Source organism: Nelusetta ayraudi, unplaced genomic scaffold, assembly GCF_046127955.1.
Source record: "Nelusetta ayraudi isolate G7.1 ecotype Tasmania unplaced genomic scaffold, CSIRO-AGI_Nayr_v1 ptg000027l, whole genome shotgun sequence".
Lineage (NCBI taxonomy): Eukaryota > Metazoa > Chordata > Actinopteri > Tetraodontiformes > Monacanthidae > Nelusetta > Nelusetta ayraudi.
In genome coordinates this window covers 1,789,200-1,801,311 of record NW_027466077.1, presented here as the reverse complement: position 1 = coordinate 1,801,311, position 12,112 = coordinate 1,789,200, and the positions used below count along the sequence as shown (strand labels likewise).

General features: G+C 50.4%; 1 protein-coding gene across 8 annotated transcripts in view; it reads left to right on the top strand.

Moving 5' to 3' along the window:
• Nucleotides 1-2,845: 2,845 nt before the first annotated feature.
• The window catches only part of ppfia2 (PTPRF interacting protein alpha 2), an 80,207-nt gene continuing 70,940 nt past the window's right edge, over nt 2,846-12,112 (top strand). For 5 of the 8 annotated variants that reach the window (XM_076030034.1, XM_076030031.1, XM_076030029.1 and 2 more), the window contains exons 1-2: nt 2,848-3,245; nt 10,741-10,996. In XM_076030034.1, the coding sequence (XP_075886149.1) occupies nt 10,748-10,996 (249 nt within the window). In that variant the 5' untranslated portion in view covers nt 2,848-3,245; nt 10,741-10,747. Of the gene's footprint in view, nt 3,246-10,740; nt 10,997-12,112 lie in introns of all 8 variants that reach the window. The other 3 variants (XM_076030027.1, XM_076030030.1, XR_012927120.1) reach the window with 2 other exon arrangements.

Below are 12,112 nucleotides of genomic sequence, written 5' to 3'. Positions count from 1 at the left end.
GTGTTATCAGCGGCCGGCCCGCTGCGCCGGCGCCTCCGAAGAGGGAGGAAGCGAGAAAATCGTGAAGATTGCGAAACCTCTGGCTGCTCGGCTGGCGATACCCATCGCCGCCGACACGTGTCGGAGGGAGCAGAGGCTGCACACGTTGCGGCCTCGACAAACTAGTTTCAAAGGATCTCGGCTGCGTTTTTGAGGTTGTGACGTGGAAGAGTTTTTTGCGGGAAGACCTTTGTGATGTCACAAAGGGGTCGGGCGTCTGATCAACCATCAACGGCTTTGACAGTGTTGCGTTGAAAACCAGTTTAGCGCAGCACACTAGTCATCGCTTGTTTTAGTGCATCCTCTCCAAGGGGTCAGTAACCACGCCCACAGAGAGCTGCTGGCTCCGCCCTTTTTGTCTGCTTGCGAAGCAGAGGGCAGTTTTATCTGGAAGTCCAGCTTTTAAACAGGAGGCTGCAAACAGAGAAAAAGGTCTTGTGTGATGAAAGCAGCCTATGAAGGTACATACCTTTGTACGTGCGTGCATGTGTGTGTGTGTGTGTGTGTGTGTGTGTGTGTGTGTGTGTGTGTGTGTGTGCACGTGTGACTGGTTTAATGACGTTGTCAGACTTAGCGCGGCGAGCTATGAGCTTAGCTTATATTAGAATTGAGAATCTGACCCCCCCGCCCACCCACCGAGCATTCTTCTTTTTATAGGCCTCTTTTTATAACCTCCTCTTGATTCCCTTTTATCGCTTTGATCGCCGACTTTTTTCAACCGCCTGTTTTAGCACCGCCGATAGCGCCAGTCAAAAGAGCCTCGCCGCCTGAATCCCAGAGCTGAGCTTTGTTTGTGCGAAAGTGTCTCTCTCTGAAATGTCACTACTCGCCGTCAAGGCGGGCAGGTGCGAGTCGGGTTTTTTGTCTTTTTTTCCCCCTTTTCTTTTGTAATGTGCAATGCAACAATTCATATGCAGGGCCTCGTTCTGACCCTCCCCTCCCTCCCCTGGGAAATTATTATGCAAAGATCACCTCTTATGACAGTGTGGCATAAAGCAGGTCAGCGCGGCGGGACGGTGGAGGTAGTTTTGATCTAACCGGTGGGATGGGTGGAGGGGGCGGGGGGACAGGGCGGTGTGGTGATGATGGTATCAGCATCGGAAGACGGTCACGCTCGCCTGTGTTCGCCGACTTCTGACAACGTCAGCGGAAGCTTTTAGGGTGCCAGCGCTCCACTTCCTGCTTAGCGCTGTGCTGCTTTGGTAATCTATCAGACTGGGAGGTGGGGGTGGGGGGGGGGGAGAGAAATAGGTAAAGCATGTCGGAGGAAAAGAGAGCAGCTGAAAGCGTTTTAGCCTCAGGTGGGATTCGGGTCCTGCCGGAGGGAAGAATGAGTCAGGAAAACACCAACGTGCTGCATTATGCATGTGGATGAAACACGGCGAGCAGCCGAGACAGAGACGGAGACGACGGCGGTGAGGATGAGAACCAAGTGTGCGTACGTGATCCGAAAAGTCCATCGTGGACTTATTTCGGGGGGAAAAAAGTGCCTGCAAGAAAACGCAATAGTGGAAACTGTCTCTTTGTGATGTCACAAAGGGAACCCATTCCTCGCCAACACCTCTCCCAGGTAAACGCCAAGCCCCTTCCCCCGCCCCCAGCCAAGCGTCGTCCCCCAATACACTGCCACCTCTCTGATCTTGTTTCTTATTCTCCTTCCAAACATGTGGAAGGTCCAGCAATGCGTCGGCTTTCGCACGGAGGATGTAAACACAGGGCTAAGTGAACGCGTTGCGGTAGGTCCCGGTCACAACTGCTGGAGTCCTCTTCGGGATCATCAGTCTGGAACAGGTGGAACAGGGAGTGTCAAGGGCGTCTGGTCGAGGCGGAGGAGGAGGAGAAGCGAAGACGGCATTCAGCACCACGGACAGCGGCATCAATCACCGGTGGGCTGGGGGATGGGGGGAGGGGGGCGTCGACCTTTTCGGTGAGTCACGCGGCCAGTTCTCACTTCCTGGGAGGAAATGCTGCGTCTTCAAGCCGGAGTCTTTTGGACACCTGTAAGGTAGCAGGAGGAAGAACTCAAAGGCAGAATCTTCTGTCGCCACAGTAAAGCGTAAAAAAACCATGTTGGCCTTCTTTCTGACTGCAACAGAATGAAAGCGGAAAGTGAGCGGAAAAATTCAAGGGGGGGAAAAAAAAAGCATGAGGATGTACGAGACGAACGAGGAAGATGAAGGAGGAGAAGATGCTGAAGGGGAGGAAGAAGACGTGTAACTCAAAGGGACGCTAATTGAAGGCGCTTGGAACTCGGCACAGACCAACTGGGGGAGGAGGTGCGCGCGACGCTTCAGGTGGTCGCTTCAAAGACTGTGGGAAACAATAAATGTCTGCCTAAAATCATTGAAGTGGAGAAGAAATTAGCGAATAATAATAATAATAATAATAATAATAATAATAATAATAATAATAATAATAATAATAATAATAATAATAATGTTCTTTAAAAACTTACAGATTTAAAAAAAAATTAACAAAATTTCTTCATATCAAACGCCGAAACTTGCAGAAGCACTGAGGATGGAGGAACCCCCCCCCCCCAACACCATCACCGCAAACACTATTGTCGTTGTGACTCGGGGAGAAAGTCGGAGCTGCAACTTTAAGAGGCGCTCGCGCCCTCTCTCCTCCCCCGCGCTGCGCCCTCAGTGGTCTTTCCCAGCTCGGCTCATCACGGCACCACCGCGCGGCGTGCCATCATTTCTACGCCGGTGCCGTGGCGCGTGCTGTGTGTGCGTGAGTGTGTGTGCGCGCGTGTGCCAACCAACCTCCTCCTCCTCCCCCCCCTCCATCCCCCACCGCCACCTCATTCACCCCCTCCTCCCAACACACACACACACACACACACACACACACACACACACACACACACACACACACACACACACACACACACACAGCGAGTGAGAGAGCGCGAGAGAGAGAGAGAGAGAGGGGGGAGCGCAAGAGCACATCAACCCGGAAATCAAATGTCATCGGCGGCTAATTTTGCGGTCCCTGCTGCTCTTTTGTTGCGCGACAATAATGCCAGCGACGCGGCTCGGCCGCAGCTCCACCAGCGGATCGTCGGCGCTGCCTCTGCCGCCTCGTCTCCCCGCTGAAGGAGCCCCGGAGTTGGATTGATGCTGAGTCGCCCGCCGCCGCCGCACTCGTCAGTGGAACCGCAGCCGCAGCTCTTGCACGGATAGGAGACGCACGGACGCACTGTGAGTATATTGGTCGCGCGCCCGCCGGTGTTGCCATGACCTACATTACCCCCCCCACCCTCCTTTCCCTTCCCTTCCCTCCCGCAAGGTGAATTACCCCACTCCGACCCCCCCCACACCCCCTAACCATCATCACTATCACCGCCACTGGAGCTCCAACGCTCCTCCTCCTCCTCCTCCTCCTCATCCATCCATCCATGCCAGATGCAGCGCTGCATGGTGTGGTTTGACATTGTGGTGGAGGGAAGGATGGAGGGAGGACGCGGATGTGTGTGTGTGTGTTTGTGGAGGTGTGGGAGGGGGTGGGGGTCCAGCTGGCTGTCACCGTGGCGAGGTGGTGGGGGTGCTGACTGAGGGGCTGGCATGATGTAATGCACTTGAGACAATAGCCAAGGATTCTCCCTCCCCTCATTATCATTTCACAGAATGACGGTGGTGCGGGGGGGGGGGTCCAGTTGTTTTTTTTTTGATCCCCCTGCAATCGGTGTGTGTGTGTGTGTGTGTGTGTGTGTGTTGGTAACACTTTAAAGGAGGTGGAGCAGCTGCCCCTCCTTTGAGGAGACGGTTATCATCTCGAGGCCGTTTGAGGGATGCGAGGAAGGAAGAGGCTGTCACACACACGCACACGCACACACACACACACACACACACACACATAGACAGTGGTGCACTTTGCTGCTGAGGGAATGAATGAGTGCAAGAGGACACGCACAAACACACACAGACACATACACGCAATGCACATGCAGCTGCTGCCGTGCCGTGACGTCAGCGGCCTCGCTCGCAGCTTCTCTGCCCCGACGTTTGCAGCTGGGGACGATTTCTGTGGCGTTTCAGGCCTTTTTTTTTTTTTTTCCTCCTCCGCTGTCTCGTCTGTCCGTCCGTCCGTCCGTCTGCCTGCCGTGCAGAAAGCTTCCCCTGCCCGGAGGAGGAGGTGGAGGAGGAAGAGGAGGAGCTACCTGTGACGCGCGTTTCCGTGCGGCCTCAGCGCGGTGGCTGAAATCCAACGTTTCCTCCGCGCCGGAATCAGTTTTTTCCGTTGCCGTTGTCTCCCTAAATCGATTGGCTGTTTGATGACCTTGCTGCATGGCGGCGGCGGCGGCGTGTGGGTGGGTGGGTGCTGGTGTTGGGTGGGGGAGTGTGTGTGTGTGTTAGTGTGTGTATGTATGTGTGTGAGTGTGTGAGAGGGGTGGGAGGTGGGGGGGGGGGGGGGGGGGGGGTTACGTTCAAGGCTGCCCATGCACGTCTTTTTCAGTGGTTTCACGCAGAGAGTGAGTAGCACTCACGCTGTCTCTCTCACAAGCACATGCACATGCACATGCACACGCACACGCACACGCACACGCACACGCACACGCACAGGCTCTGAATGGCAGCCGTCTGGGTGTAACTCTACACCTTCCTACTCGTCTCTGTCTCATTCATTTTTTTTTTTTTCCTCCTCAGCCGGCACTCAGTGATGTCATTCACAACAGGATGCGTGAAAAAATGCAGTGACCGCGTGGAAGGGAAACAGGATGTCCTCGTCCTCGGCGAGGCGGCTGTAAAAAAAAAAAATAATGATGATGATTTGGATAAAAGTTAAAACATTTTCTTGAAACATTCAATGAGTCTGCATGCGATCACTGGGATATGTTCAACAAAATTACCTGCCTCCTTTACCAAAATAAATGACAATTGGGATTCTAAACCCATATATAACGTCTGTCTTCATGTTGTAAAAAAAAACAACCGGCGTCAAAAAAGTAAGAACGGCCTCAGAATATCTGGAAATATCATCATACCGTCTTGGCTGCTAAATGCATCTTTCTCCTGCTCTCTGTCTGTCTGTCTGTCTGTCTACCTGCCTGCCTGCCTGCCCGGTCGATGTCTCCGGGAGGGTTCAGCTGAGCCGATTCACCCAGAGGAGCCGAGCAGGCGAGCGAGCGAACGAGCGGGACTCAGCTTTTAAAGCTGATTCGTGGGGCCGAGACGGAGCGAGGCGATAGCTCTCTGAGGAGGTTATCGGAGTTACGCGACCCGAGAGCGGTGGGATTTGGGAGAATTTGGCACAAACGGTCGGCCAAAGTTTGAGCTTTGCGACGTTCAGCTTAACTCCTGGAACTTCTTGAGGAGAAGCCATCACAGCGCCCCTCTGTGTTCGCCTCCGGTGTTGCTCTTCTACGCTGATCCCTTCAGCAGCGGCAAGGCCAGCGTGAGGTCTTCTTCTGTGGTTTCTGCAGGGCGGAGGCTCAGTCCTGCCATTGTCATCGCCACAATGAGGCGTTTCAGTGGGTGAAATATCACAGGAGTTTATGTGATTAAGATTTTGGTTGACAAAGATTCTCTTTGGTCGGCTGCAGCATCAGGATTCGAGCTTGTGTGTCACACTTGATCTCGTGGTTTCACCCCTTTTTTCCGCACTGCATGCTGGGCCCTGTGGTGCAGCGTCACAGGTCCACTCAGGTGTAATTCACTGCTTTAATGAATCAAACAGCCTTTTAATTAGTCCAGCGGGTTCAGGGCACCTGCAAGTGTCCTCGCCGCGGCTTGCAAGATCGGCTCTGTGCAGTCCTCGAAAAAAAAAAAAAAAAAGTCGACTGCACCCAACTCGGTGAGCCCCGTCGCGATTGGTTTGTCTTTTTGTGTTTGTGTGCGTGTTTGTGTTTGCCGTGGCGGCAATTAAATTGGATACACTTGAATTGTTGTCGTCGTGGTCGTGGTCCTGGTGCACCGTCTGCACGCTGTCACAAGTCTCGGCGGCGCCGGGAGCCATATGAATGGGATCTCTCACCACTAGGAGTGTGTGCGAGCGCAATCTGTGCGTTTCATTCAGGGAAAGAAAAGAAAAGGAAAAAAAATAAACAAACAAACCCGCCGCATCGCTGTTGGTCCACCTGCTGCGACTGATTCGGATGCCAACGCCGGTTGGAGCGCCATGATGATGCAACAGGTTTTTATTTATTTACTCCCCACCCCCCCACCCCCCCCACCCCCTCCCGCCTCCATTAGCCCGTGTTTTCATCTGTGGGAAAGCGTGCCAGCCAGGGAATCAAACGCAGACGTGATTTAAAAGTAGAATTCCCAGCCAAGTCGTGTGTGATAATCACCAGCCCCCCCCTCCCCCACAGCTCCCGGTTCTTCCCAGTGAGTGTTATTTCAGCCCCACAATTCAGAGGCAAAAAAAACAACCAAACTTGTCGCCGGCGTGGCACTGCGGGGACCAGCAGGGTGTCGCTTGTAACGTTTTAAAACTCAACCTCGCTGCAGCACGGCGCGCAAATGGCCATTTTGAGAGCCGCTTATGTTGTGTAACACCAGCCGTGCTCAGAGAGGCGTCACTTTTGAACTTCGTGCCGGCGCTCCGGCTTTAAAGGTCCCCCGGTGTGAGACGTTCGCTTTGCCCATGTTTTCCGAACAGCGTTTCCATGACCTCTGGAATTGCGCAAAACCTAAATATTGCAATAAAAAAAATGGTCATGGAAACACCTCAACTTGGAAAAACCTCTCAACTATGGCTAAAAGGTTTTGATGCTTTCATGAGGTGGTTTTTCCAGACGTATCCATATAGAGGTACAGTATGTCCCAAAAGTGTCATGGAAACACTTTTTTCACATTTACACGTCAAGAGGATATGACGTACGGGGTCACGTGACCAGTTCACTTCAAGTGAAAGTGGCGCCTTATGTTTGGACGGAGGAATATATGGAATATTTTTTTTACAAGTAATCAAAGAGAAAAATATAACAACCATTCTTGACAGCAAACAAACGTAAGCAAACAAAAGCAAACGTAATTCTCGTAAAATCTCGTGGGACAAGATTTTACAATCATTCCATTGAATGCGCCTCACACCATCAATGGGAACACCTGTAAGTCGCCATTGTACAGGACTGTTGAAATTTTGGAAATATCGCTTTTATTTTGTGAAAAACTGTAATGGAAACGCAGCCACCGAGTTCGGTAGCCAGAACTTGCCAGAAATGAGAAAAGGTTTTTCGGAAACTGCACCTTTAAATGCATTGAGTTCTTCAAATCAGCACTTTGTGAGGTCACAAAAGGGCACCAGTACCTCACCCACCACCTTACACCAACATTCAGGTGTTTTGCTCTCATCCCCACCCAAACGAAACTTCAGCAGGAAGCTGTTTGCAGAATACTGTAAACAACCCCCACTGTTGATTAAATCATTTGCGAGCAGCTACTTATCCAGGAGCCGGGACAGAATACAACACAGAGGTGATTCTTTAACCTTCCAGTTGATTGGAATTTGTGTATTTAACATTCTTTGTTTAGCCAGTTATTTTGAGCACTTGGCTTGTGCAGCATGATGCCAAGCAGCAGGATACCGACGCTGCTTTTCGAAAAAGCTGCAGGCCGATTACTTCAAAGACAGTTTTAAATAGAACAGGTTGTATTTTGTCGACTCGGAGCCAGCAGCTTATCTCCCAAGCCACAGAAAGTCGTGGATTTTTATTTTTTTTTGTCCCTGCGCTTGTTCCTCGCACTCCGCTCCCTCCTCCTCTGCTTCCTTTATGACGCGTACCAGGTGGTGAATCGTTCCCGCTCGGATATACATTCGCACTCAGGAGCAATTGTTCCCGTTAATGAGATTAATTTGAGAGAAATCAGCCGCGTCTTGTCACTTTCAGCAGAAGCGGCCAAATTTACATCAGCACCAGTTGGTAAACCTGCTTCCCTCCCTCGGCTTTTGTGTGTTTTTACAGTTAAGTATATTTAATCAGCTTTGCTGCGAAATGCTGCGCTGACGGACGGCTAATGAGCCGGGGGGGAAGGGGGGGTGGGGGACAAGTCTCATGTAGCAAAGAGAATTTGAAAAGGGAGCACGGCGACATTCAGCGCTAAGCGAGTCAAACCTGACCGTGATTCCTGCAAAGCCACCGAGTACATTTGCCTTTTATTGATTTACATCTAGGACTCATTTCTGCAGCTGCCAGTGTGACTGCCAAATCTGTTGGTTTGACAAAATGCAAGATTTAGACCTTTCCTTACAGTGCAAATTGTGTCAGAATGTATCTGGAAGAGTGAATAATGTGGCTCTATCACCATTTTGGGTGATTATGATTACGACCCGTTTCCGCGAAGCACTTTCGACTTTCGCCGTCTTTCCAATAAGAGGAGCCTTTATGCGTGAGTCCCTCCCTTCTCCACTTGAAATGCACCCCGTCCTGCCCGTCAAGCGAAGGCTTGGCAGCCGAGCCCCAGGCAGGCGCCGACCTCCCAGGCCCCCGGCGGCGGCCAGCGGGGTCGCTGAATGGGCGAAAAAAAGAAAGCCGGTGGGAACCTGGCCGGGTTCCTGAGCCGCGAGAGACCGGGCCGCTCTGCCAGAACACACCAGGACACAGAACCGGCATTATAAGCAGGCGGGTGGCACTGCAAAAGTCCACACTGAGATATGTAAATATACATATCCAGACATTTATATGGGTATGTATACATGAATGGGCAAAAAAAGCTGCAGGTATCTTAACGGACAATTTCAAAGCGTCATTAACACACTGACTCTATTGTTCTAATTATAGCCGAACTGAAGGAAACTCTTTCAAAACACTTGCACGCGAGATTATTCTCCAGCTTTTTGAAGCTGAATTCTGCAGAAAAAAGTCTTGAAATCTTTTTCCATCAGGCTCATTAAATATTAACCCCACCCCCCCACCCCAAAAAAAAAAGAAAGTCAGAGTCCCTTTAAATGCAGGGTGATCCTGACTCATCCTGCAGAGCTGCGTCTTCATGTCACCACACGGACTCAACCCGGCTAAGTTTTAGCGGTACCGGCCTGCCCCCAGGACCGCTCGCCAGGCTCCTTCTTCTTCTATTCTCCTTCTTTTTCTTCTTCTGTGGTCCCCGAGGCCGGTGGCGGGCTGGATGGCGGCTTCGCGTATCCTCCATAGCATAGACACGGCGTGTTATGCAACCTGATCTGCTTTGGCCCATTAAGCAGCACAAGCGTGAAATGTGGGCCAGAGCGTTCGGCCTCCCAAGACGTCGCCGCAGCTTTAAAGTGCCATGCTCTCGCTGAGGTGCACGCGCACGCAGACACACACACACACACACACACACACACACACACACACACACATAAACACGTACATATATACACCGCCTTGTGGACCTCAGGCTGCAGTGGTTAGACTGTTTTCCGTCTAACCTCTTCCTGATACATCCCTCTTTTTGGTGATGATGATGATGTAATGATCATGGTGATGATGGTAGTGGTGGTGGTGAGTAGTGATGATGATGATGGTAATGATGGTGGTGATGGTAATTCTCATTCTAAAGATGATGGCAATGGTGGTGGTGATGGGGATTTTGGTTCTGATAATGATGGTGATGGTGTTGAGGATGATGCTGAAGATGACAATGATGATGATGATGATGATGATGTTGATGATGATGATAATGGTGATGATGATGATGATGAATTGGGTGATAGGGATGATAATAATGACGACGATGATGATGATGATAGTAATGATAATGATGATGATGAATTGGGTGATGATGATGATGATGATGATGATGATGATGATGATGATGTAATGATCATGGTGATGATGGTAGTGGTAGTGAGTAGTGATGATGATGATGGTAATGATGGTGGTGATGGTAATTCTCATTCTAAAGATGATGGCAATGGTGGTGATGAAGATGATGCTGCAGATGATGGTGGTGGTGGTGATGAGGATTTTGGTTCTGATAATGATGGTGATGGTGTTGAGGATGATGCTGAGGACGACGATGAGGATGATGATGATGATGGTAATGAAGATTGTGGTGGTGTTGATGCTGATAGTGATGGTGGTGATGATGAATTGGATGATAGTGATGATGATGATGATGATGATATTGATGGTGATGATGGTAACAATCATGAGGATGATGATGACGATGAATTGGATGATGATGATGATGATGATGATGATGATGATGATGATGATGATGATATTGATGGTGATGATGGTAACAATCATGAGGATGATGATGACGATGAATTGGATGATAGTGATGATGATGATGGTAATGAAGATTTTGGTGTTTTTGATGTTGATAGTGATGATGGTGGTGATGAATTGGATGATAGTGATGATGATGATAATGGTGATGATGATGATGTTGATAATAATGATGATAATGATGATGATGATGAATTGGGTGACAGTGATGATAATAATGACGACGATGATGACGATGATAGTATTGATAATAATGATGATGAATTGGGTGATGATGATGATGATGATGATGATGATGGTAATGAAGATTTTGGTGTTTTTGATGTTGATAGTGATGATGGTGGTGATGAATTGGATGATAGTGATGAAGATGAGGATAATGATGGCAACGATGAGGATGATGATGAGGATGATGATGAGGATGATGAAGAGGATGATAGTGATGCTGATGCTGATGATGATGATGATGATGATGATGATGACTATGCTGATGATGAGCCGACTCGTGACCCCCCTCCCCTGTTCTATGTTTCCTCCCGCAGCGCCAAGATGATGTGTGAGGTGATGCCCACCATCAGCGAGGACACGGCGCTGAGCCAGCGCGGCTCCCAGAGCAGCGCCTCCGACCCGGACTCGCACTTCGAGCAGCTGATGGTCAACATGCTGGATGAGCGCGACCGGCTGCTGGACACGCTGCGAGAGACGCAGGAGAGCCTGGGCATGGCGCAGCAGCACCTGCAGGACGTCATCTACGACCGTGACTCGCTGCAGCGCCAGCTCAGCTCCGCCCTGCCGCAGGTGAGCCGTCGGGGGGGAAAAAAACGGAATTTCGATGTGACACTTCAGGAATTTGGATAAAAATTATTTGTGAAGTGTGAAAAAGTGCAGTTAGACAAAAACTCTCTCATCACTGTTTCTGCAGATTAGCGTGCTATGAAAGTTTGCCAGTAATTCCAGTCACACGCCCTCCGCCGAGGGAGGCGACGGGTGGACGGGGCTTTGTTCACCGCCGATAACGCCGTAATCCGCCTGCTTTTTCTTTTTTTTTTCCTCGCCACAGTCTGATCGCGCGCTCATCGCATGGAGAGAGGGGAACAAATTGTTTGAAGCCCTTTAAGAAAAAAAAAGAGTTACTTCCTGTTTTGGAGTGATCCATTCAGCCTCTGTTGTGGCCTCTGCTGTGGTTTGAATTAACCCACTCGCAGCTCTTGTTCCGCTCTCTGACTCTGACCTGCACTGCAAGAGATCAGTTTGAAATCGGAGGTGAAAATAAAAAAAAAATTAAAAATTAAAAAAAGCATCATCTCTCCGACTGGATGTCAAACTGACGGTTTGAACTCTACGTCAGCAGCTTTTAGCCTAGGGCTCCGGCTTGATGCAGCTTCAATAAGGAGACAAAGCAGAGGAGGAGGAGGAGGAGGAGGAGGAGGAGAAGGATGAAGACTGGTGGTGAAACATAAGGGATGCAGGCTGGTTCTCCTATTTTCATTGTTTTGTCTGCCCGGTTAGCACGTGTCAACATGCTGGACCCCTGTTAGGCGATGGGGCCTGTGTGACTTCATGATCATGTGACCCATCCCGTTGTTACGGGCAGAACTCTCTGCACCTCGGTGTGGCTGCGGCAGGGCCAGCGGGGTGGGAGCCTGTTTTGTCTTGTGTGGATTCTTAAAGAGGGCAACGGATAGCTGCCAGGTCTGTGTGTGTGTGTGTGTGTGTGTGGCTGCCGAGGAGACGGTGAAGTGGCCTCATTTCGTGCGTCTTCGCTCAACGTCGCAGATATTCGAAGCGCTGACGGGAGTGGGCGTGGCCTCTCCGCCGTAAGGGCGGGGTCACCGTCTTGTTGCCCCAACACCCGCTTTTTTTTTTCTTTTTTTTTTTCCGGGGAGGACGACTTCGACTTCCTAAGAATTTTGT